This window comes from Hippocampus guttulatus, chromosome 1 (assembly GCF_054856545.1).
Source record: "Hippocampus guttulatus isolate MCC_2025c chromosome 1, RoL_Hgut_1.0, whole genome shotgun sequence".
Lineage (NCBI taxonomy): Eukaryota > Metazoa > Chordata > Actinopteri > Syngnathiformes > Syngnathidae > Hippocampus > Hippocampus guttulatus.
The window spans coordinates 26,060,823-26,083,621 of NC_141261.1; the positions used below are offsets into that span (position 1 = coordinate 26,060,823).

At 43.5% G+C, this 22,799-nt stretch overlaps 2 protein-coding genes and 1 long non-coding RNA gene across 5 annotated transcripts; 1 reads left to right on the forward strand and 2 right to left on the reverse strand.

Annotated features, from left to right (window-relative positions):
• Nucleotides 1–2,746: 2,746 nt before the first annotated feature.
• LOC147211157 (uncharacterized) lies at nucleotides 2,747–12,045 on the reverse strand. 3 transcript variants are annotated; one of them, XM_086122765.1, is made up of 5 exons: nucleotides 11,326–12,045; nucleotides 11,095–11,217; nucleotides 10,883–11,015; nucleotides 7,387–7,562; nucleotides 2,747–6,300 (listed from the first exon to the last, which is right to left on the reverse strand). In XM_086122765.1, the coding sequence occupies exons 1-5, from the start codon at nucleotides 11,365–11,367 to the stop codon at nucleotides 6,277–6,279; spliced, it is 498 nt and encodes a 165-aa protein (XP_085978891.1). In that variant the 5' UTR covers nucleotides 11,368–12,045; the 3' UTR covers nucleotides 2,747–6,276. The 3 variants fall into 3 exon arrangements, with proteins under 3 accessions (XP_085978891.1, XP_085978882.1, XP_085978873.1); XM_086122756.1 differs by having other exon boundaries at nucleotides 10,808–11,015; nucleotides 11,326–11,807; XM_086122747.1 differs by lacking the exon at nucleotides 2,747–6,300 and having other exon boundaries at nucleotides 6,307–7,562; nucleotides 10,808–11,015; nucleotides 11,326–11,815.
• Nucleotides 12,046–18,038: 5,993 nt separating this feature from the next.
• On the reverse strand, nucleotides 18,039–21,165 carry tcf15 (transcription factor 15). The gene is made up of 3 exons (XM_086122776.1): nucleotides 21,077–21,165; nucleotides 20,276–20,939; nucleotides 18,039–19,154 (listed from the first exon to the last, which is right to left on the reverse strand). The coding sequence occupies exons 1-3, from the start codon at nucleotides 21,163–21,165 to the stop codon at nucleotides 19,098–19,100; spliced, it is 810 nt and encodes a 269-aa protein (XP_085978902.1). The 3' UTR covers nucleotides 18,039–19,097.
• On the forward strand, nucleotides 18,179–21,775 carry LOC147211159 (uncharacterized). The gene is made up of 2 exons (XR_015102149.1): nucleotides 18,179–18,258; nucleotides 20,301–21,775. It is a non-coding gene; the product is annotated as an uncharacterized LOC147211159 (long non-coding RNA).
• Nucleotides 21,776–22,799: the final 1,024 nt, after the last annotated feature.

Sequence of the window (22,799 nt, forward strand, 5' to 3'; positions counted from 1 at the left end):
AGAAGGCGTCCGTCGAGGTCGTGAACACGTTTCTTTTCGGCTAGTTCCTCACTCGAACAGCCTATCTCCGAGGCAATGTCGGTGTCCAGGAAACAGTCATCGGAACCGGAGTCTATCAGGGCCCAGATCTGATGCGCACGAGACGCCCCATAGATCTCACCCTCGAGTTCCAGTCTCCTGGTGCGTCCCGGTCGAGAGTCGACTCTCCGAGGTTCTCGAGATTCAGCGCGGGGTCGTGACTCACAGTACTCGACGGTCGTAGGTGGTTGAGGTCCCGATGGGCAGGGAGCAGCCCGATGTCTCGGTAGGTCGCGGTTTGAACCAGCCTGGTCCTCAAACTGGCGCCGTCTCTCCTCCGGTCGGGAATTGCCGCCCCCCAGCTGCATCGACTCCTCCCTGGCGGCAGCCCTCCGGTCGCTGGGGTGCTCCCCGGACCCAGCTGTCCGAGTTGTCTCGGGGGATGCACCGTGGTCCGCTGTGTGCCGGAACGGGAACCATCCACCTCCGCGCTCCCGGCTTCTCTCTCTCAGGCGATTGTCCCAGAGCAGAGAAAGATCAATCAACTCCTCCAGGTCTGTACTGTTGTCGCGGGTAGCCAGTTCGTCCTTCAGCATCGTGCTAAGCCCGCGACGAAACAAGCCACACAGCGCCCGGTCGCCATAGCCACTCTGGGTGGCCAAAATGCGAAACTTGATCGAGTAGTCCGCCACGGATTGTCTTCCTTGGCGGAGCTCCAGGAGTCGACCCTCAGCCTCTCTTCCCCGCACGGGATGATGGAACACCCGACGAAACGCCGCCACAAAGTCGGGGAAGGAAGACCGAAGGTTCGGTTTTGCTTCGCGCACTGCAATTGCCCATGACGCCGCCCGACCAGTCAATAAGCTCATGACGTAGGCAACCTTCGCGTCATCGCTGACATAAATGGAAGGCTGCTGGTCAAAGATGAGCGAGCACTGGTGGAGGAAATGCCCGCACTGACCATGCTCGCCTCCATAGCGTGGAGGATGTGGAAGCCTCGGTTCCCTACAAAAGGTAGGAGACGGGACGGGTACCTCCGGGGTAAATGCTCTCCGTCCTTCTAAAAAATTTATGCGAGGTTCGTAATCCTCGAGCCTGTGAGCCAACATGTTGACCGCGCCGCGGAGCTCGGAAATGGTTTGGTTCTGCTGACTCCTAAGTTGCTCTTGGCGGGACAGAGCCGACAAAACCTTATCGATGTCCGCGGGATCCATGGTGGCCGGAGTATTCTGTCACGTTCCGTACGAAGCAGGAAAAGGGAACTGCTTCGTACGTAACGGAGAAAACGAAAACAAGCGGATCCCCGAAATAGCAGGCTCCGACAAGGACTTTGTAAAAACAATAATATTTATTACAAACAAAAATCCCGCCTAATAAACAACAGAAAACGCTGGTCAAAGGACGATAGCCAGGAAAGGAAAAACGCGACAACAGAAAACGCTGGTAAAAAACGAGAACCAGGAAAATAAGAAAACACGACAACAGAAAACGCTTGCAAAAAACCGGCAAGGAACGTATGTTCATACAAATACTAGATCAAGCACGATACTATAAGAATTCCCTTGGGACGACGAAAATGTAACTAACCGCGAATGGTATCGAATAATTTGTGAAACATGGGCAACAGCAGTGGCACGGCATGTAATACTCCGGCAGTGATTTGACTGTCGGAGCGCCTAGATATAGCAGGTGCAATCTCTGGCAAATAGGCAGCAGGTGTGCAGGCGACAGAAGTGAACGCGTGCCACCTGCTGCCGAATACGGATCATGACATGTTTCTGTGTGCCCTGTGATTGGCTGGCAACCGGTTCAGGGTGTCCCCGGCCTACTGCCCGAAGACAGCTGGGATAGCCCCCCCCCCACCACGCCCTTTGTGAGGATAAAGCGGATTGGAACAAAATAAATAAATAAATAAATTGATAAATGTGTGTGTGTGTGTATGTGTGTATATACTCTTTCTAAAATATCATGGAAAAGTTTATTTTCATAACTGTATTCAAAAAGAAAGTTTCATAGATTATAGATTCGGGACCCACAATTTAAACGATGTCAAGTATTCATTTGTTTATTTTTTTCATAATTTGGGTTTTCAGCTCTTGAACTCATGAAAACACGAATTCAAAAATATTGAATTGCTGTGAAGAAGCCACCGTGTCCTTCTCGAATTTTGCAGGAAAAAAAGACAGAAATTATGATCACATCAAATCAATCAAAATGTGGTATTTTCAAAATGACATCTTCAATACTTGGTTTGCCTTAATCACTGCCTCGATGATTCTCGGTTACTGCTGTACACTCCCCCTCCCCCAACATTTGCCACATGAGAATGAATTTATCTGAATTTTGATAAAATTCTTATCTTAAAAGCTCTATAGTTGAAGATGTACTTCACTTCAACTTGTGACTGTACCTGTCAATCTGTCCATTATGTGAGTCTCTCTCTCTCTCTCTCTCTCTCTCTCTAGATATCTATAATCTATATCCAGAGGCGTAGCTTCCCACGAGGCAAGGCAAGCAATTGCTTTGGGCCCTCTAGCCAGCAGTGCCACCCAGAGGGCCAACAGTTTTGACACAAAATTAAAATCCTTCACAATTGCAGTGCCAAGTTACAAGGGCAATTGACCGTCTCAAATTGCCCCTTGAACCGAACTCGCCCCTCCCCTACCTGTTGCTCCTCAGAAAGACAGAGAGAGAGAGAGAGAGAGAGAGAGAGAGAGAGAACAAGTAATCAGATTACAAGTACATTTATTAAAAATTAGGATTATTTCACATGATTACATGCATTGATACATGGATACGGGCGGCCCGGTAGTCCAGTGGTTAGCACGTCGACTTCACAGTGCAGAGGTACCGGGTTCGATTCCAGCTCCGGCCTCCCTGTGTGGAGTTTGCATGTTCTCCCCGGGCCTGCGTGGGTTTTTCTCCGGGTACTCCGATTTCCTCCCACGTTCCAAAGACATGCATGGCAGGCTGATTGAACTCACTAAATTGTCCCTAGGTGTGAGTGTGAGTGCGCATGGTTGTTCGTCTCTGTGTGCCCTGCGATTGGCTGGCAACCGGTTCAGGGTGTCCCCCGCCTACTGCCCGAAGACGGCTGGGATAGGCTCCAGCACCCCCCGCGACCCTAGTGAGGATTAAGCGGTTCGGAGAATGAATGAATGATACATGGATACATTGTCATCTAGCTCAATGGGCCGCCCGATTCCGCTCGGGTGGTGGTTGCTGAGACGGGTGTACTGTCAGGAAAAGACGGGGGCGACTGGCCGAATGGTCGTGATTCCCCACACACACCCGCCTACTTTGAAAGCAACTGGAGAACTTTTTCTCCCTTACCTTATTGGAAGCAATCAAATCAAAATGTTCCCATACAGGGGAGTATCGCCTTTTTCACGCAGGTTCCATTGCAAGCAACGGACACGGCTCGAAAAACGATAGCACTAGTTGCACTGTTGCGCACAGGTGTAACAAGTGGAGGAGCCCGAAATCCACAAAATATGAGATAACAGGCGATCGCCATTGCGTTTTGCAACCTATTTATACCATAGTCTCATACCTGTCAACTCATACGCTTTAGCCTTAGTTCATATGGATTTTGTGGTGAATCTTACGTATATGGCCGTATCGCATATATGATACGGATTCTGAAAATTTCCATCCCCCCCAAACAGGTAGTTCCGTTTGCTTTTGCCCAGAATGGTGCTAGTCTACTCGAATGCTTTCATTTCCAAAGTACCTAAATATGAATGGATGCTGTAACTTCGAGTCGATGGGTCAGCATTTGGAGTTGGTGAAAAAAGTAACGCAGGAATACAACTCTGAACACAATAATGCCACGAAGTAGAATGATGATTATACATTAACCAGACATTGTATTATGGAGATCTACAATAAGTATCTTTGAAAATTTCGTGGGTTTTTTTCTGTCGTTATTTTGACATATAAAATGCTTTGGTATGTTATAAGGATTTTTTTCTCTTTATAAGGATTTTTTTGGTAGTTTATACAGGTTGGCGCTCCGAAAAGTTGACAGGTATGTAGTCTGTACTGTTTTTGCAATGCGTCGGACCACTCACAAAGCGTTCACGCGAGTTCAGCCTGCCGGTGGGGCTTCACGCGTCATCATTTCCGGGTTTTGCCGAAATGAAGCGGGCCTCGATACAAGCTTCGTGGAAACGCCCCCTCCCATTACTCGACACACTTTGGAGCCTCGACCCATTTCGTCCCATCACTAGGTTTCGTTTCCTGTGGACATTTTCCCTGTGGCTTTTTCGTGCTTCTTCCTGAGTGACTTTTCTAAGACTCTTCAATAAACTACGCCAAGTGTTGGCTTCAACTATACCTGCCTGTTGTCGTGCTATTGGGGTCACATCCAAACCATAACAGTACGAACTTGCCATGACGACCCCAGCCGACACAGACAAGTCTGGTCTCGATTTGATCCAAGATGCTGTCGTCAACCAGGTTCACCTGACCGCTACCCACACTCAGCAATTACAGGACACTTCCGTCGCCTTACAGGACCTTCAGGCTCAGATCCCTGATGATCCCGCACAGTGGCCTGATGTCCTCAGCAATTGTGAAAAATGTTCATTGGTGACAAAAGGACATGTTCAGGTGAAACATTGTTTGTGGTCCCCGTCCCCCATTTGCAAAGTGACATTTGCGCCCGGAGCGGTAAATAATTGCCTCCACCTTGACTAAGTCTTCAGCATCAGCTGTGCTTCATTGTACATATGGGGTTCCTTTGGTGATAAACAGTATTGTGTTTGCACCAAACAAACATTTTGGGACTATGGATAAAATGTTAAATCTTGTTTTCAAAATTTTGCACGGACACAATTGAAATCTTTCAGACGTGTGGTGTACATTTTCTTATTGTCCGATTAAACTACGGTTGAACTTTTTGGAGTCTTGGTATGTGCATTTGTGCTTAAGTACACCGTGTGAGAATACTTTTGGCACCTCTGCAACAAGGTCTTTCCTATCATTTGAATATTCTGTTTGGCACGCTTGTCTGAACACATAGAAATAACTTCCAGAAACGTAATGGCACCTTTTCGGAACATCTCCAAGTTATACAATCTAAAGTGATGAGCCACGCTGCCATCTACTGCAATCCCAAGCATACTTATTCGACTGTGCAGCACCGCTTACATCATCAAGGTATAAGATAAGAAAACCTTTATTAGTCTCGCAATGGAGAAATTCCCAATTCACAGCAGCAAAGTTATCAAAGAAAGAAGTAGAACAACAAAATATAGGAGCTGCTGGAAAGGCAGCCACTCTCGCGGCGCCATTTTGAAGTCAAAATAACAAAAATAACACAACACAACACATAGGACACAGACAGTCGTGCAATCTTCACCACTTTTCTGCATACATTTTGTTGTCTGAAGCAGTTATAGTCGAAAGAGGAGAGTATCAAAGTGTCCTTTCACCAGTGGATCAGAGACGTCATGCTGAAAATGTGCACACGTCTGCTACAAGCAAAGTTTTGAAAGCAAACACGAAGCTGTAGCGTCCATTGACGAAAAGAGATGAGTTCACTTCTCCTGTCCCACGTAACCCGCTTCAAACTCCAAGCCGCGACTCCCAGTTCCAAATCCGCATCGGCGCTCCGCGCTAACGCTCCTTTCTTCTCATCGTCGGCTCCTCAAGACTTACATCCATCCAGCCGCAGACCGTTCAACAGCACCGATCTCTCCGCTGAACAAAGCGGGGCTGTGAAAAATGCTGCCCATTCCAGGCGCAAGACACAAGCGCCCCGGGACTGTCCAGCAACGACAGTCAAATGGCGCCGACATTCCTCCCAGTCAAAAACAGTGCTGGTATACCCATGCTGCCGAGAAGGCGCAACCACACAAAAACAACACAAAAAAGCAAGGCTCATGAGAGCACTTGCTGACGGCTGCCTACTCGGGCGCCATCTTGACTTCAAAGTATGTTATATTATTTCCACTATTCATTTTTGCACTGTTGCTTCCAAATTCTAATACACTGTCTTTCTCATTTGTTCTCGGGTCACAGTTGTTTTTCTTTACCTCCACTCACACAAAGGTGATTAAACTAACAAAAAAAAAATCTCTGCCATTGTTCACCTTTCGAAATGATGAATGCGACAACTTTCTCTCCTGAGGAAAGACATTTAATCTGTGCTGTATGTTGCACATGTAGCACATTTGACAATAAAGTTAACTTGAACTTGAACTTTTCCATTACTGGAGAGGTACTTATATGGTCCTTAGCTAGTCTAGAAGATCACAGACTGCAAGCTTGAATGACCTGCACAATGAGTGACAAAAGAGAAAATTAGGAGAACAAGAAGGCTGTTGAATCCCTCCCGCTTATTTCAGTGGCAAAGCAAATGTTGTCATGTAGACGAAACGCTGCCACGATAGGAAACAGTGGCTCTCATCCTGTGGAGACCAGCAGAACTGACTCAAATAACACTTGAACGGACGGAAGAACGCAGGCCTTGTGGCTTCGAGCAAAATACAGTGCTGCATTTTCACGACCAAAAGGCGCACTCAAAAGTCTTAAATTTTCTCCAAAATGGACGGGGCGCCTAATAAAGCGGGTTGCCGTCCGTGTATATGCACCTAATTTGAAAATCTGTGAATGCTGTTGTGTGACTTCGATGAGGGGTCCTCTTGACTGATTGATGTTGTGCCGACACACTGCTCATATAGAGGAAAGGCGGACATAACTGAGGGCAGCATGCGGACGTTAAAGTGAGATGGGTGGGCATAAAAAAGGATGCTAAAGGCACGTCCCCAGTAGGTGTACAGGTATGTAGTATATAGTACGTGCATTGTGCAAAACAACATCTGAAAATGGCACCTACGAAGAGACACACTTACGAAACTCAGTGCAAGCTATCAGTTACACGCAGGAACCGTGGGAATTGAGCAGTCGCGAGAGAATTAAAGATCAACTCATGCTTGGTGCTTTCGTTTTATGAAACGGCGCCATCTATCCATCCGGGCAAGGACGACCGTGACGCAGCAACATCCGGCAAATTACAAGGAAAATCTGGCCATCTTCTGCTTGGACTGCAGTAAAAAATGTCATGTTTTGCAGTCGAGAGCACACTTCATGGGCAGTGCGAGGCTGTCAAACTCATCCGCACCGGAGGTAGAACTCTGCTCGCCAACGTTGCCGACGTCGTGTGACCAAACCCGGAAAACTGGTTAGCAGACTCCCGAGTGTCATAATAGTTTGTTTCCTACTTACTCATTTTCAATGATTAGGATAACGATGAGTCTGCGAAACTGTTTTCTAGGTTTGTTGACAAGACGCCGGTAACGTTTGCCAGGGTCATTGCGATGCATAATTTTGGTTGCCATTTCCCAATGTAGCTCTATTTACCCGAACGCCAATGCATGAGATGAGCACTTTGGCCAAGCCCACTGCCAAGCAGCTCAGACTGCTCCACACGACTGGCAGCGGCAGCTCCTCTCCATTTTGACTGGCGTTAACAGCACTTGGAATTGTGATGAGCATTACATTTGTCATTGTAATTGTTGGGGTGTTGCTCACACATGCTGAAGTGGGAGAAAGAAAACAGAAACAGAAAAGGTATTACTGTACTGTCAAAAAGATACACATTTCTCAATCCCCATCCATATATACACACACGGTGTGTGTGTGGTTCTGTAGCGACGCCACTCGAGTGAAGCGCGACTCAGCAGTTGATAGTCCGCTGCTCTCCGCTGTGCGTGCATCGGCGCGGACGTGTACGCACGCACGTCTTTTGGCTTCAACTAATCAGTGCTGACGCAACGGACGTTACACATCAAAGAGCTTTGATCTACGACAACAGCTAAGCTAGCCTAGCCACGATAACAGCTAAGCTAGTGAGTTGAGACGACACGACACTCGAGGTCGGACGGACACGCTCTCCATTACTCTGTATGTTTCTCTTCTTTTCTTTTTCTGTAAAAATACATATATTTTTCTACAAACAATAGCTGTCCTGTCCACGTCTGTTTTCGTTCCACCGGGGTTTAGCCATTGTATTTATAAAGAGACCTAAATCTCTTTAGTTCTTTACCAGGGTTCGATCGAACCCTGAGAATCAGTCTCAGGGGTTTGACAGAGCCCCTGCCATGGAGGTTAAGACACACCCGACTCAACATGTCAATTAGTTATGACACACCCGCTTGGCCATCTCTGGCTGGTTCATTTTGTGCACAATTAAAAAAGCATATACTTTATACTTACCGTATAGTAATTTACTTTTTTCAGTTTTTAATAAATGTGTTTTATTATATGTTTTTAGTTTTTCGCAAATGTAGGGTTCGGTGAATATCCATATAAACTGGTTGGGTTCGGTACCTTTAACAAGGTTAAGAACCACTGATATATATAAATAATGCACGGAGTTACGGTGGCTTTGGATGGTATGAAATATTGCATACCCGTGAGGAACACAAGGAACCCGTGAGGAACACACAAGAAATATGGAAAATACTTAATCAAGTAATCAGAAATAGTCCTAAAAAGTGGATTATCCAGAGTATTTTATCAAAGGCAAAAAAACTATTTTGGAAAAAACTGCAGAAATAGCAACTGAATTTAATGAGTATTTTGTCAACATCGGCAGTAACCTAGCAAAACAAATTCCTGAGCCAACAAACTTGTTTGAAATAGATAGATACGTAGAAAAAAACTCCTCCACGATGTTCCTTACTGCTGTAAAACAAGAAGTATCAAATATTGTAAAAACGTCTAAAAATAAAAAGTCAACTGATTGCTTTAATATTGATATGAAAATAATAAAGCAGATTATAGAACATGTAGTGCGACCTTTCACGCACATATGCAACCTGTCATTCAAAGCTGGTATCTTTCCATCAAAAATGAAAATTGCTAGTTATTCCAATTTATAAAAGTGGAGAAAGACATCTGTTTACAAATTATAGACCAATATCACTACTACCACAATTCTCAAAAATATTAAACTATTTTCTCGCAGACTTGATAGCTTTATACAAAAGCATGCGCTGTTAAGTGAGAATCAATATGGCTTCAGGGAAAAACGGACCACATCAATGGCAGTTATGGAGTTTGTGGAAGCAATAGCCACTAATATGGACAACAAAGAATTTACTGTTGGGGTTTTCCTAGATGTAAAAAAAGCTTTTGACACAATAGATCACAGTATATGATTGAAAAAACTAGAAAGATATGGCATTAGAGGTGTAGCTTATAAATGGATAAAAAGTTATTTAGAAAACAGATATCAGTACGTGCAGCTCAACAATAAAAAAACAAATCAACTGAAAATCACTCACGGAGTTCCTCAGGGGTCAGTGCTTGGTCCAAAACTATTCATCTTATATATAAATGATATCTGCAAGGTCTCAAAACTATTTAAATGTGTCGTATTTGCTGATGATACAACTTTCTACTGTTCTGGAATACATCTGAAACAGCTCCTGACAACCGTAGAAAACGAATTAAACAAATTAAAAATTGTCACTTAACCTGAAAAAATCGAAGTTAATTGTTTTTGGCACAAGACCAATCAAACACCAAGCTAAAATTATGGTAAACTCAATTGAGATAGAAAGAGCGTATGAAACCAAGTTTCTCGGATTAGTAATAGACTCAAAACTTTTTTTTTATCAAATTAAATACGATGAAATTTTATGACCTGGTTGACTTTAAAATCGCCCAATTAATGTACAAAGCACACAATAACCTGCTCTGCCAAAACATTCAGAGGTTTTTCGAAATTCGAGAAAGCAGCTATGATTTAAGAGCTACCAACTTATTCAAAAAACTCAAAACATGAACAAACATCAAGCAAAGAAGTGTATCTATCAAAGGTGTTAATCTGTGGAATAATTTCGAAACTGACCTGAAAATGAGTAAATCGCTTGCTGAGTTCAAAAACAAATTCAAAGAAATTGTACAAACAGCCTACATCAATCAGAGTTAAAATGATCAATTCTAAACATTAAATATAATGATAAATCAGAACTAAGTTGATAAATAGAGAAAATGGATACAAGAGTGCCAGGGTGTGTATGTATAAAATCCCGATACAAACCAAAAGTTGTAAAAATATCACGGTTAAGGGTAAAGTATGAGCCTTAATGGAGACGTCTTTCTTCTTACTTTCTTTCTTTTCTGATTGATATAAAAATGATTTATTAGATATAAACACATAGTCCTCCCCCTACACACGGGGTAGGACTAGATACGTTTTTTACTTCTTCCTACTCCCTTGAACATAATAACTGTGTTGAATGATTTCCTTTTTACTATTTTATTTACTTTATTTTCTGTCAAATTATTACTGTATATGTTTTATGTTCAATAAACAAACCAAACCAACAAAACCTCTGACATATTTTGAAATGAACACTTGGGCCTCCCACTCTATTACGGTGAAACCTTGGTCATGATACTAAGCCTTCCATGCACCACGCATGGAAGGCTTAGTATTTTTATTTTTATTTTTTTCCAGTGGGTACTCGAATCACAAGACTGGACATGCTTTCACTTTTCTTATCCTAACTCTGATGGTGCCTGCAGTGAAAATGAGTTTGACACTTGGGAGATGGTGGAATAAAAGTCACTGTGTTGTTTTTCTGTTGTTAACCACAAGTAACTTGGTTCCTGAGGGCAGGTGAGAAGCCATTAGAAAGCCAGTCGGCTATTAGTTCGAAACAGTGTCACGTTGAGTAAAGATGGCCTTTAACTGTGGTGACGACTCGACAGTAATCTTGCTAACCTTGTTTAGGAATCATTTATGTAAATGTAGCATGTCATGACCTACCATGAACCACAAGGTCGACCACGCAGTCTTTATTTTGACCGCCTACATTTGCAGTGATGGCACATTTGTAGATACCAGAGTCACTGGGCGTCACGGCGGGCAGATGCAGGCTGTCGCCCTCGCCAAAGGTCATCCGCTGAGAAAAGATCCCCTTCTCCACAGAGCCGTCACCGGTGCTGATGAGGAAATGCCTCTTCTGTCCATTCATCTGTCCGTTTTTTGATAACTCGTGTTAGATCCAAATTATCGAATGTCGTTTTGCCCAGAGGCTGTAAAGCTTCACTAACCTTGTACCAAGAGAGCAACTGAAAATGCGTGCTGTCACGACACAGACAGCTCAAGTCAACATTTTTGTCACAGTCCGCTTCAACTTTTGCCTGACTGGGGCTGAGGCAATACACAGTGAGCACCTGTTCACCACGCACACAATTTTCTCAGATTGAAGATTCAAGTATGAACAGCGGTTGACGGACCTGCGACACAATTTTGGCATCACTGTAAAATGAACTTGAGCTCACCTTCACGAACAGAAGAACTGCGCTCATGGTTTGACTCATCATAGGACACCTGCGGGGCTCATCTGAAGCGATGCTTTGCTGACTTGAAACCAAAAGGCAGTTTCCAGGAACAGATGCACAATTTAGATAGTGGGTGTGGCAGCAGTTTGGTGTAAATCATGGGTGCTCAAACTTTTTGGACCTTCGATCTACTTTTCGATCAACCAACCTCCCGGGATCGCCCCTTACCGCGCACGCACTACACGCACACACACACACACACACACAAACACACACTTACACACACTTAATTTAGGAAATGCAGTGAAATATATATATATATAATTTAAAAAATCATACTGACATAATTTTGCTGCTGTAAATTGGGAATTTCTCCATCGTGAGACAAATAAAGGTGTTCTTTCTAAACTCACAACCGTAAACAGTCCTTAAAGTAGAACACTTAAAAACACACTGACTGTACTTACCTACGCACACACGCCCACGCACCCCCCACCAACCTTCCCTCCACACAAACACACACACACACATACAGATCCAAGGCAACCTCATCCTGTTATTTTGAATGTCAGGGAACTCCCCATTGTCCCTCCTCAAGCAAATTATTTGTAGGTGTCACTCTTGTTGACAAAAGAGGTCAATATGTGGTTATTAATAGTTGACAGCCTTCATGGAAAAGAGAAAAGAATGAAGCTCTCTGTCTGCATAAAACATTACGTCCTTCTGCAGCAGCTGGCGCAGGGTTACCAAAAAAAAATGTATTGACGTTTTTACAAAGCGTGAGTGGAAATGAGCAGTTAGCGACCACTTCCGTCTGCACGCCCCCAGCTTTGCGCGCGTCTCCGGGAAGACGAAATCTCCTGTGTAGGACTCAAGTTCATATGCTAGTTTAAAATGTGACACTTGACATGTTATAACTCTTTCTAAGTTGGTGTGGAAAGTGATCTGGCCTGAGTGCAGGCAGTGAGTCATGACAAAGGACGGTGACAATGAAATTAAACAGTTTGGAGGGACATGGCAAGGAGCAAGAGCAGAATTTGTGCCGGCAGGGGGACATCTGATTTGGAGGGCATTCACAATAAAGCTGAGTCCGGGATCTGCATATTCTCACCTGGCTTGTGTGGGTTTTTACGTAATATTCCCAAAACCAGTTCCTTGGGTTCAGTGACAACTCCGGCCATATCCACACAGAAACGGAGGCACTGTAATTTGTAATGCTTTCATGTACACATGCAATCCTTTCAAAAAAATGCGTTTGTCCACACAGATGCCAAAATGCTGTTGAATGGGGTGGGGGGGGGGGGGGGGAGGACAAAATACCTGTGATCCTTACGAGGATAAGTGATATCAAAGATGGCTGTGTTGATGGAGCTTTGTGGTTGAAAAATGAAACATCACTGCTTTCCTCCACCCACATGCAATGACAAAAAGGAAAAATGTTCTCAATTTAGCGTCATCCGTCTGTTTAGTGTACGTGGTTGAAATTTGCCGTCTCCTAAACAAAAGCTCGAGGGTGAGTTTGAAGGAACCAAGCAAAAGGGCTGAGATGACCTTAAAATGGCCGCTGGGGCTTCTTATATCAGACACATGTCTACAAGATGACACAGTGAAACGTGAAATAAGCACTATGAGGGCTGATTTAAAAGAAAAAAAAATTGGGGGGGAGCGCCAGAGAGGGTTTTTTTTTTTTTTTGCTCAAACCCTAAAACATGCACTGCTTCAATCTCGCAAGCCTCATCAAAGTTGTAATTGTGTGACGGCTTCATTTGTGTCCGAAATCTGAGTGAGTGTTGGATTGAAGTGTGTGTTGCAGGTCATTGTAAATCCCCGAGGTTGTTAGCGTGCCCAGCTGCTAGCGCAGGCCTCCATTTCTCTGTCAGCGAGCTTGTTCACTGCACACTCTCCATCCTCTGATTGAGGAAATCCGCTGACTGTTTGCTCCGCACGCTGCCATGAAACGACCCAATGGTTCCGCCGCCTCTCCCCCAGGTCCTGTGTGCTCAGGCTTTCCCATGAAGCCACTGAATGTTTACGGGGGCTGACAGATTTATGGCTCTTGGATGGAGCATACAACTCTCGTACCAAGGTTGCAGCGATGCCTAAGCTACAGAGAACAACACGGTGGTGCTCTGATTTTTGATGCCCACTGAAGGCCCATGAACCAAATGTACTGCATGTCACTGGTTTTAAACTAGTTGAACAAAGCTAACAAAATAACTACAACCAAGTAAAGTTGGGAAAAAAATGTTTGTATAAAATAAAAATGAAAATGCTTTCAAAAAGATGAAAAACAAACTTCTAAAACTGGTTATAATTATAGCGAAAACTTCCTTCGTTTTTGGCTTTGTCAATTCATATCATACAGTGACCTTTCAGCGTTCATTTTAAGTGTATTTATTTTGGTATTGCTGTACATCCATACAGAAAACGGAACAGTCAAACATTCACTTGAGAATTAAAGTTTACATTACAATAATTAGTGACCTTTTTGTTTTGTTTTGTTTTGTTTTCAAATCTTGCATTTGACAAAACCTGCATTAAAAATACCAAATACCAAAAGTAATAAAAAACTAAAACAAAACATTCTGAAGAATAAACAAACAAACAAAAAAGTCATCAATAATTCTTCAGGGTCACGGGAGCGGATCCAGCGGAGTACCCCCTAAACTGGTCTCCAGCCAGTCACAGGGTACACGTCGAGGCAAACAAGCACCCACAGTGTCACTGAGCGGGAACCGATCCCATGCTGCCAATGGGGTTTGTCTGGTCCCTCACCACCTGGTCCCTGGATTTGTTTGCCATGGATGACCCTGCCAGGGGCATAAAGCCCCAGACAACTCAGATTATTGGGACATGCAAACCCCTGCACCATGGTAAGGTGATTGGAGAGGAACACACACACGCACACGCACGCGCTGTGGTCATTTGAAATAAGATAAGTGGACTTTGATAAGTTTTGTGTTAAGGTTGAAGACGCAATGTGTAATTCTTTTTCTGTTTAAACTTTGACCGGGAAGACAAATCGATGGAGTATCTTGAAAAACTTAAGTTGGGTCACTTTTAAGTTGAGGTATCGCTGGATATGAAACACGTAAAAATTGATTATAAATTGCACTTGGGTCTCTTACACACGCACAGACACACAGATACACACTCAATCCTGTCTTATTTGAACGTCAGCCCATGAGTGCGGACAAGCTACTGAAGGCCGGGGCTCGATTGTCGGAGTCTGCAGGAGAAAAAAACGTTTGGTTCATTTGTATTGTTCTGTAATTTCTTCTCTGGGATTTCCTCGCCGCCCCGCACCCCCTCACCCCACCCACCCATCCGACTTGCTTGCGTCCATCATCCCATAAGAGAGCGCCGCCAAATTCTTTGCAGCATGAAAACAATTGTTCCTGAATGTTTGATGAGACCTAACCGGCTCCTCAGAGAGCTCGCCCGGCCCATAACGATAGTACGCCCCCACCCCCACCCCAACAGAGGCTTGCTTGAAAGTCTGTCAGACATTATGTTGATTGAAAATGTGAACGCAAAGCATGTGAGTCCTCGGCCCAAAGTGATTCGAGGCCTTGAATATCAGATCATGACGAAGTTCAGGCATTCTGGCAAGATGAAAGCACGTTCAAGGTGAGCAACCATCTGGGAATTACGAGTGCTCGCAGATGATGTGGGGGAGAAAGAGTACATCCTTCCTGTTTCTGGATAATCTATTTCGTTTGTGAGTCTGCGCTGACAGAGTCACGATTTGTGTTGTCATATAGCTTTCCTCTCAACATTGAACATCTTATACGAAACGTTAACTTTCTTCTTCCCTGCTGTTTTGAAGCTTTTTGCAATATCATTCAATTATCTTGGCGTGAATTAGTAATTTACTTCAAAGGTAGGGGTATGTTGGCAAGAATGTTGTCAACTGTGTTATGAAGGAAAATAGTGGAATGTGCAAAACAGCTTCTAATGAAGACACCCACTACATATATCTGTATATATATTGTGTGTGTATCTATAATCTTCTCCCTCTCTCTCTCTCTCTCTCTCTCTCTCTCTCTCTCTCTCTCTCTCTCTCTCTCTCTATATATATATATATATATATATATATATATACGAAATATATTGACAAAAATATGCAATCACTCAATTCTGAGGGAAAAAAAATTTGGAATCACCCTGTAATTTTCCATGCGTGTGCCTGTCGTGATGGGTCGATTGAGGGAAATTGGCTGCTTGAAAAGTAGATCTTTGGTCAAAAAAGGTTGGACACCCCTGGTCTAATGTACCTGTCCCTGACTTCTTGATTTCTTTTCGGGGTTTTGAAAGCCAGAAAGTGTCAATTTGAATTGACCTCAATTTTGTGTCATGTCTGCGGATCTGCTTTTTTTTCATAAAAAATTAAGAAATAAAACAATAATCATCCTTCAAGACTGCCGCTTGATTTTTGCCAGGAGTTATACACTTCCAACAGCCCCTGACTCTTACCATCAAGATCATTATGGTCACTTTTAAAGTTTTTTTGGCAGTGTAACGTGTCTAGCCAAGGACATGGAGAAGTCAGTCCATTTCAAACCTAAACAGCGGACCCCAGGTAGATCCACATTCTCACTTGTCCGACACGGTCCCACACGAGAGTATCGATGCTACTCTGCTGCAGCTTTTCCAATTTGGTGCTGACCCTGAATGGACCCACCAGAGAGCTGTACATCTGGGTCCCAGTGCAGGATGATGTCAAGACTGGCGCTGACCCAAAGCACGCCGCACAGAGACTTACTCTGAGAGGTCAGCTGCACGTTGTTTTCCCTTCCTGTGCCTCAGTGACATCTTCCTGTCGGGGGGAGCCTCAGGGAGCCATTCGAGGGGGCCTGGGCTCTGAGCACGGAGGACTTAGCGCGGCGAATTCCAGTTGTCCTGCCACGGCAGAAGGTTTACTCTAGTGTTTGGACCCCTGGCATGCGACTGAAATTCACTTTCCTTACAACCCCCTGTGACACCGGCGAGCCTTTTTCTGTCCTTTTGTTCAGCAAATTTGTGGTGTGATTTAAAGTGATGTTAAACTGCAACTTGGAAGTGTGGCGTTATATCCTCTGCGTGAATTTTCTAATGCTTTTAACCTCAGTTGGTGCACGGGTGAGATAAAAAAAGAGGATCTTTTCAGTGGCAATTCCAAAATGAAGGTCTGTATGGTAAGCACAAAGTCACTTAGTTGAGTGCAGACCTCAGCCCAGACCAAACGGTCGACCAAAGTGTGCGGGGGCTGGAGGCAAATGGAGCGCTGCCTTGTCCGCTAGCAGACTACATCCTGAGTCATGGACGGTGACAAACAGGTGGACAGTTGCATTGTGATTCTACAGGGAGTGTGGTTAGATTCATGCCAAAATGTACAGTGGGACCTCAATTTTCTCAATTCAATTTGTTTGAATGTGTTCCACAAAGTCAGACTGAAATCGAATCAAATGGAATCCAGGGCAATATTTTCCCAAATAATTTAATCCTTTGCTGACGCGCCAAAATATCAATAAAAAATAAGTTTCAGAGACAATAACACAGCTACAAAAAACATGCAAAATAAATGAAGTAGATAAATGTACATTGTCCGTCTCTTTTACCTTTAATGAAGACTATTGCCATTTCTGTACTTTGCTATGAGGGTTTTTTTTGTTTTGTGAATTCTGTCACCTTTCTTGCCTTCTTCACCAAATGGAAATTCATAAGTTTCATTTGCATTGTGTAAAAATGTTATTATTAACTACCCAAGTCAATAACATTCCTTCACATCTGCGCTGCAGCACTTGGTCATCAATAAAAATGTGACATCCTGTCAAAAGTCAGGCCTTCAAATTAACAAGATGCCGTTATAATCACAATTTCTTCACAAGAGAGGCTCAAGGGAGTGGACTGAGCCTTTTATTCTGAAGGCTTGACTTTGGATAAGATGTCAATAAAAAGATGTTGCCTCTCTGAGTGTTGCTGAGCAGGGGGCAGGGGGAGCTTGTGTTGTCACAAAAAGATTGCCGGTTATATGTTGAACCTTTTTTACACAACTTTCAAATGAACTTTGAATGAATACATTGACTCTGGGAAATAAGGGGCAGTCACATTTTTTTGTTGTTGTTCTTGTTTGCACAAAAAGCAAGCATATAAATGAAAACCAGAACAAAAATTTGGATGCCCCCCTTCAATTTAAAAAAAAAAAAAAAGGCAAAAACCAAATCGTATGGAAACTAGGACATACGTGTCCTACAATTTATTATTTTGTCCAAATGCGTGCTTTGTAAAAAACGTAATTGAAAAAAAACAAAAAAAACAATGCTCGTGTTGGCATGACTTTTGCACAGCAATGCATATATCAACAGTATGTTTTCATATTTCTTATGTTGCCAGAAGAACTATTTGTCACGTTCTCGTTCAACCAAACACATTAGACAAAGTAAAGACTATTTTTGCATCATTTGCTTCCACAGCGAGAAACAGGCTTTCACTTTTGACCTCTCACCTCATCTCTCCCTGTCCGTCGGGCCCACGGCAGTGATTTATCCCTCTGGCATACCAACAGCTGTGCTTGGGTTTGAGTGTGTGTGTGTGTGGGGGGGGGGGCACTTTTTGCCATGACTAATCGATAGCAGACTTAAAAAAAAAAAAAACAACAATTGTGAAAATGAGAAGAAAAAACCCCACACCAGCTAAAGACAGCGGAAATCTCACACTTTTACTGTGCTTCCTGCTTGCTTGGTAAACACCAACTCAACAAGCCTGTGTATGAGTTCATTTGTTGTTAAAAAAAAGAAAAGAGAGCGAGAGAGAGAGAGAGAGAGAGAAAAAATACATAGAAAAAAAAACCTAAACCAGACACTCAGTTAAAAAAAGAAGGCACACAAGACCGAAGTCATGTTTCCGTAAAATGTTTGATCAGTATAAGAATACAATTATTGTTTGACGAGGGTAAGTGAACGACGACTTTTTGGATTTATGATGAGCGGCGTAGGAGATTTAATCAAGTTCTACCAAAGTACATCTTTTAAAATTGTGACATTGTCAGAATGCAGACATTTGTTCCGGAGTAAGAAGTACACCGAAACAGAATGTTACGCATCCTGGGCCATGTCATAGTATTGCTCCTAAATGACTTGACGGATGGTATACAAATTATAGTTTGTAATTAATATTATTATTAGTCTTAGTTTTTTATTGTTTAGTATGGAGCGAAAGCCAGAGATTGGCTGGCTCAGAAGAACGCAGAATTTGGACATTCCCTTGTTAGGACCATCTTTCGCATTATACTTCAACTATACTCTTGGGATTTGATCATGTTTTCTAAATTTAAAGACTTCACATTTAACTCACAAACATGACATTTTATTCTGTATTTTACCTTCAACACTTACAGGCATCTTAAAAGCCAACATCAGCCAAAAATAAGCCATAATGGTTACGCAAGGTAGACATAACCTCAGGGGATGGCTCCTATAGTTCATGAAAGATCAATCCGATTACAAAACAATTCAATCGTAAAATAAAATTTATTACATTTTTTTTGCAAACAAAGAAGTACAAATGCTCATAAGTCTCAAACAAATGCACTGCATCCTTGAGGGGCTTATGCTTACATTTCTCGGTCAAGTATAAATACTGTAGTCTGGGGGCTCGGATCCAGCATGTGCGCGCTCGCGCGTGTGTGTGTGTGTGTGTGTGTGTGCGTGTGCGTGCGTGCAGCTCTGACTCTTCCCTGAGAAAGTCTTTTGAGGATTTTCAGGTTGCCAATCCTTCACCGGTCAGTTCAGTCAGCGTCTCAATCGCAGCGGCCCCAGTCTGCGCATCTTCAAACACTCACTGCTGTCCTTTATTGGAGAGGGACAAACACAGAGTTCACTCACTAAATATCAACAACAACATTAAGGCTGAGTGGTGGCTCTCATCCATTGTTGTTGTTGTCTAGTGCAGCCTTTTGTAAAGCCAGGCCAAGAGTTAAATGTTACAACCTTGACATAAAATAAGAGAGAACACAACAAATGGATTTACAAAAGAAGGTTATATGTCATCATATACTCTCAGATACTATTTATCAGGCATACACCTTCTCACGTATGATTTTGGTCAAAATTTTCTCTCTTTGTTGATGTGTTATTTATAGTTTTAATTAATGACCGATTGTTGAACAAAATACATGTGTAGACATAGAATAACTTCTTATTTGTTGAAGTTTTAGGAGAAAAACAGCTCAAGGAATCCGCTCTAAATTAATGAAAGTTCTATTTGTGGGAACTGATTTTGGATACAATTCAGCGCCCACTCTTCTAAATACAGCCAACTACAAGACAGTGGTTTTAGACAGCATCAAATAAGAACTAAATGGTACTTGGCGAGCAGAGTTCAAGAAATCCTTCATGCTGTATACAATCATGGGTGTCAATGACTCAGTGGTAGTGGCCATCTCCCAACCCAGAGGTCGGGGGCTCAATCCCTGGCCATTGTGACCTTGTAAAAGTATCCTCGAGCAGGAGTACCAAACTCCCGGCTGCTCCTGACGCTGCGTCAACAGTTGGTAAATTAGGAAACAGTGTAACGCGCTTTGAGGACCAAAGGTAGAAAAGTGTGAGACAAGTGACACGACATTATCTTTTGAAAGAACTAGCAATGACCTGATATTGTTAGGACTCCTGATATTGTCAATGCTCGGTGGGGCCGAATAAAGAATAAAGCGAACAGCAGGTGGCCCGCAGACCGTGCTTGGCCCACCAAATGAGGAAAGGGCTTACTTGGTAAAAATGAAAAGCAATGAAATAAAAGAGGAATCTGTGTGTCTGGTTTTCGTTGCTATTCATTTCCCAAGCGAGAACATGTAGTTTTGAAATGCTTTATTTTACGCACTCAACTGGATAGTGGTGATGAACGCAAGTGCAGTCTTGTTCAAGACGCCTCCTTTGAATCTGCTGGATAGGAACGCAAAGTTGTTCTTTACCCCTTTCCTCTGGTTGCTCAAGCAGAAAGTGCAGATGGTCCTGGGCTGCTGGCTCGACTTGTCCCCTGCCTGCGCGTGGACCACGTCGAGGCAAGGCTGTCCATTCGCGCAGCTGTCCCCGATGAGCAGCACGTTGGCCAAGTGGGAAATGTAGCTGGAGGCCAGTCGCAGGGTCTCGATCTTGGAGAGCTTCCTGTCCACCGGCTCGGTGGGGATGAGGGTCCTGAGGGCGGTGAAGGCGCTGTTGACGCTCTGGGTCCGGCCGCGCTCCCTGGCGTTGGCCGCGCTGCGCTGCTTCATGACCGTCGGGGTGGACTCGCCCTCCGCTTTGCGCGCGGTCCTCGCGCGCGTGCCGCCGCAGTAGAGCCGCTCCGAGCTGTCGTCGCTCTCGCTGCGATTGTCGTCGTCCTCGGACGCGACGCTCAGGTCGGAATAGAAGCGCGCGGCTACCGGGCGCAGCATGGCAAACGTCATCGTTTGACTTGGTCCCGGCTCGTCTGCTGCAGCTTCACTACATGTCAACACGCGGCTGGCTCTACATCGCTGCACGTGGAAGCCAGGAAGGTTCTCTCCTTGGGATGTGCTCACTTGGCAGTGGCCTGGATGACGGACGGCTCGGCTGGGAAGCGCCGGCGGGATTGATACTGACGGGTCGATAGCGACTCTGATATCACAATCCATACATAGTATCTCATGGAGGCATCTGGTTAACACACTATAAATGATATCATTTTACCTCATGACAAATTATGGCATAATCACTTCCCAAATGTACTGTAGCTATATAGCAAAGATACTCACACCCTGTGCTTAATCGTCGTGCAGACTGTGCATAAATCAATACTGTGGGGAAAGTAGAAGAACTGATTCAACTCCTTAGTAAGCCGCATGACAAAATAAAATGGAGTAAATTCACGACACCGTCCCCCCCCCCCCTCAGTGTCGATATAATGTGCAACAAATTATTTAGCTGCGGCAACAAAATACTTATTTATGGTTCCATACTGAACAGTTGGGTCAGCAAACTGAACACACCCTCTCTAGAAACTGTAAGGTCGAAGTAGAGGGTGGGGCTAAAGACAATGGACAGAAGCGGTGCGATAGAATTTTGTCTTAAACTGAGGATAAGCTGGCATTGCAGCCTCTTGACAAGGACAGAATAAGAACACATTACTACTAAGAACATTTGAAATTCAGGTAACGGGTTGTTCATTGGAATTATATTAACTGCACAAAATAGTATTTCATGCAAACATTCTGCATTTTTGTGTCCACAAACGACTATATTGTGGCCAGAATTAATACCTCAACCCATGTCACGTCTGGGGCCCTGTGCAATAGATTGCTTTTCTGTGCCAGTGTCTGAAGCCGACATGAAATGCAATGGACTGAGCTGACACTTAACAGGCAACTGAATGCATTTCTTGTGTTTCAAATTATGTTGTAAAGTAATTAATGCTAAACGGATAAAAAGGAATAAAAATAAAATTGTTGAATATACTCAGATTTATTATGTCATGTCCAGATACATTTTTGAAGTGACCATATGAAGTGATCTGCTTCAAAAATGAATCTGGATCCAGATGATTTTATTTCATGCAACCACTTGACATCATAAAATTGGGTAAATTGAACACACGTTTTTTTTCCCCCCATGTGTACTTTCGAGGTGTTTGACTGATTATAAAAGCACGGGGCTACATTGTGAACATAAGACTCCATCAAAAAACTTTTTTTTTTAATCAGACCCAAACAACATTGCCTGAAACAAAACAAAACACGCCAGACTATTCAAACAAAAGAATCTGCCGAAAGCATGATGAGGTGACAGGATTTCAATTAGTTCTTATCATCTCTGTCCCTAAAGTCATAAATTTATTCATGCACACGAAGCTTTGTAAAATGTTTCTTTTCCATTATCAGTCTATGTGAGTTTGCTTTGATTGCGAGAAAAGAGTCTGTTCCAGAATGTAGTGAGAAAACCGGATCATGAATTTAGATTGACATTTGCATGTACGCGAGAGTTTAGTAGCAACAGTCAAACCACATTTCAAGAGGAAATTATCCACATTGTGCATTGAACTGTCAAAAGTCCAACCGACATTTGCTAAATGATCACTTTAAGTGGTAATTTGTTGAATTTAAATGGTACCTTCATTGCTGAGAGGAGGAGCATTTTGCTGGTGACATGGGAGTCGACCATCTCGTAAATGTATTTGAATGACGATTTTATGGGGTCATCATGTCAATGTCCTGCTCCAATTATGAGGCCAAATGAACATCTGTGATTTTCACAGAAGGAGAACGTCACCGGGAAGTGTGTGTAAACAAACAGCGAAATGATGATTCTGGAATGGCGAGGGTACGTTTATTGGCTTGCCCCAGGTGCAAAAAGAAAACAACAAGGGGCAAAGGGATGATTTAGTGTTGCGCGGTCTTGTCTGAGACTTGAAGAGGATTCAAACCACAAGGTTGCTGTTGTGAAAGTGAGATCTTGATTGCATCGAAGAAACACGACAGATAT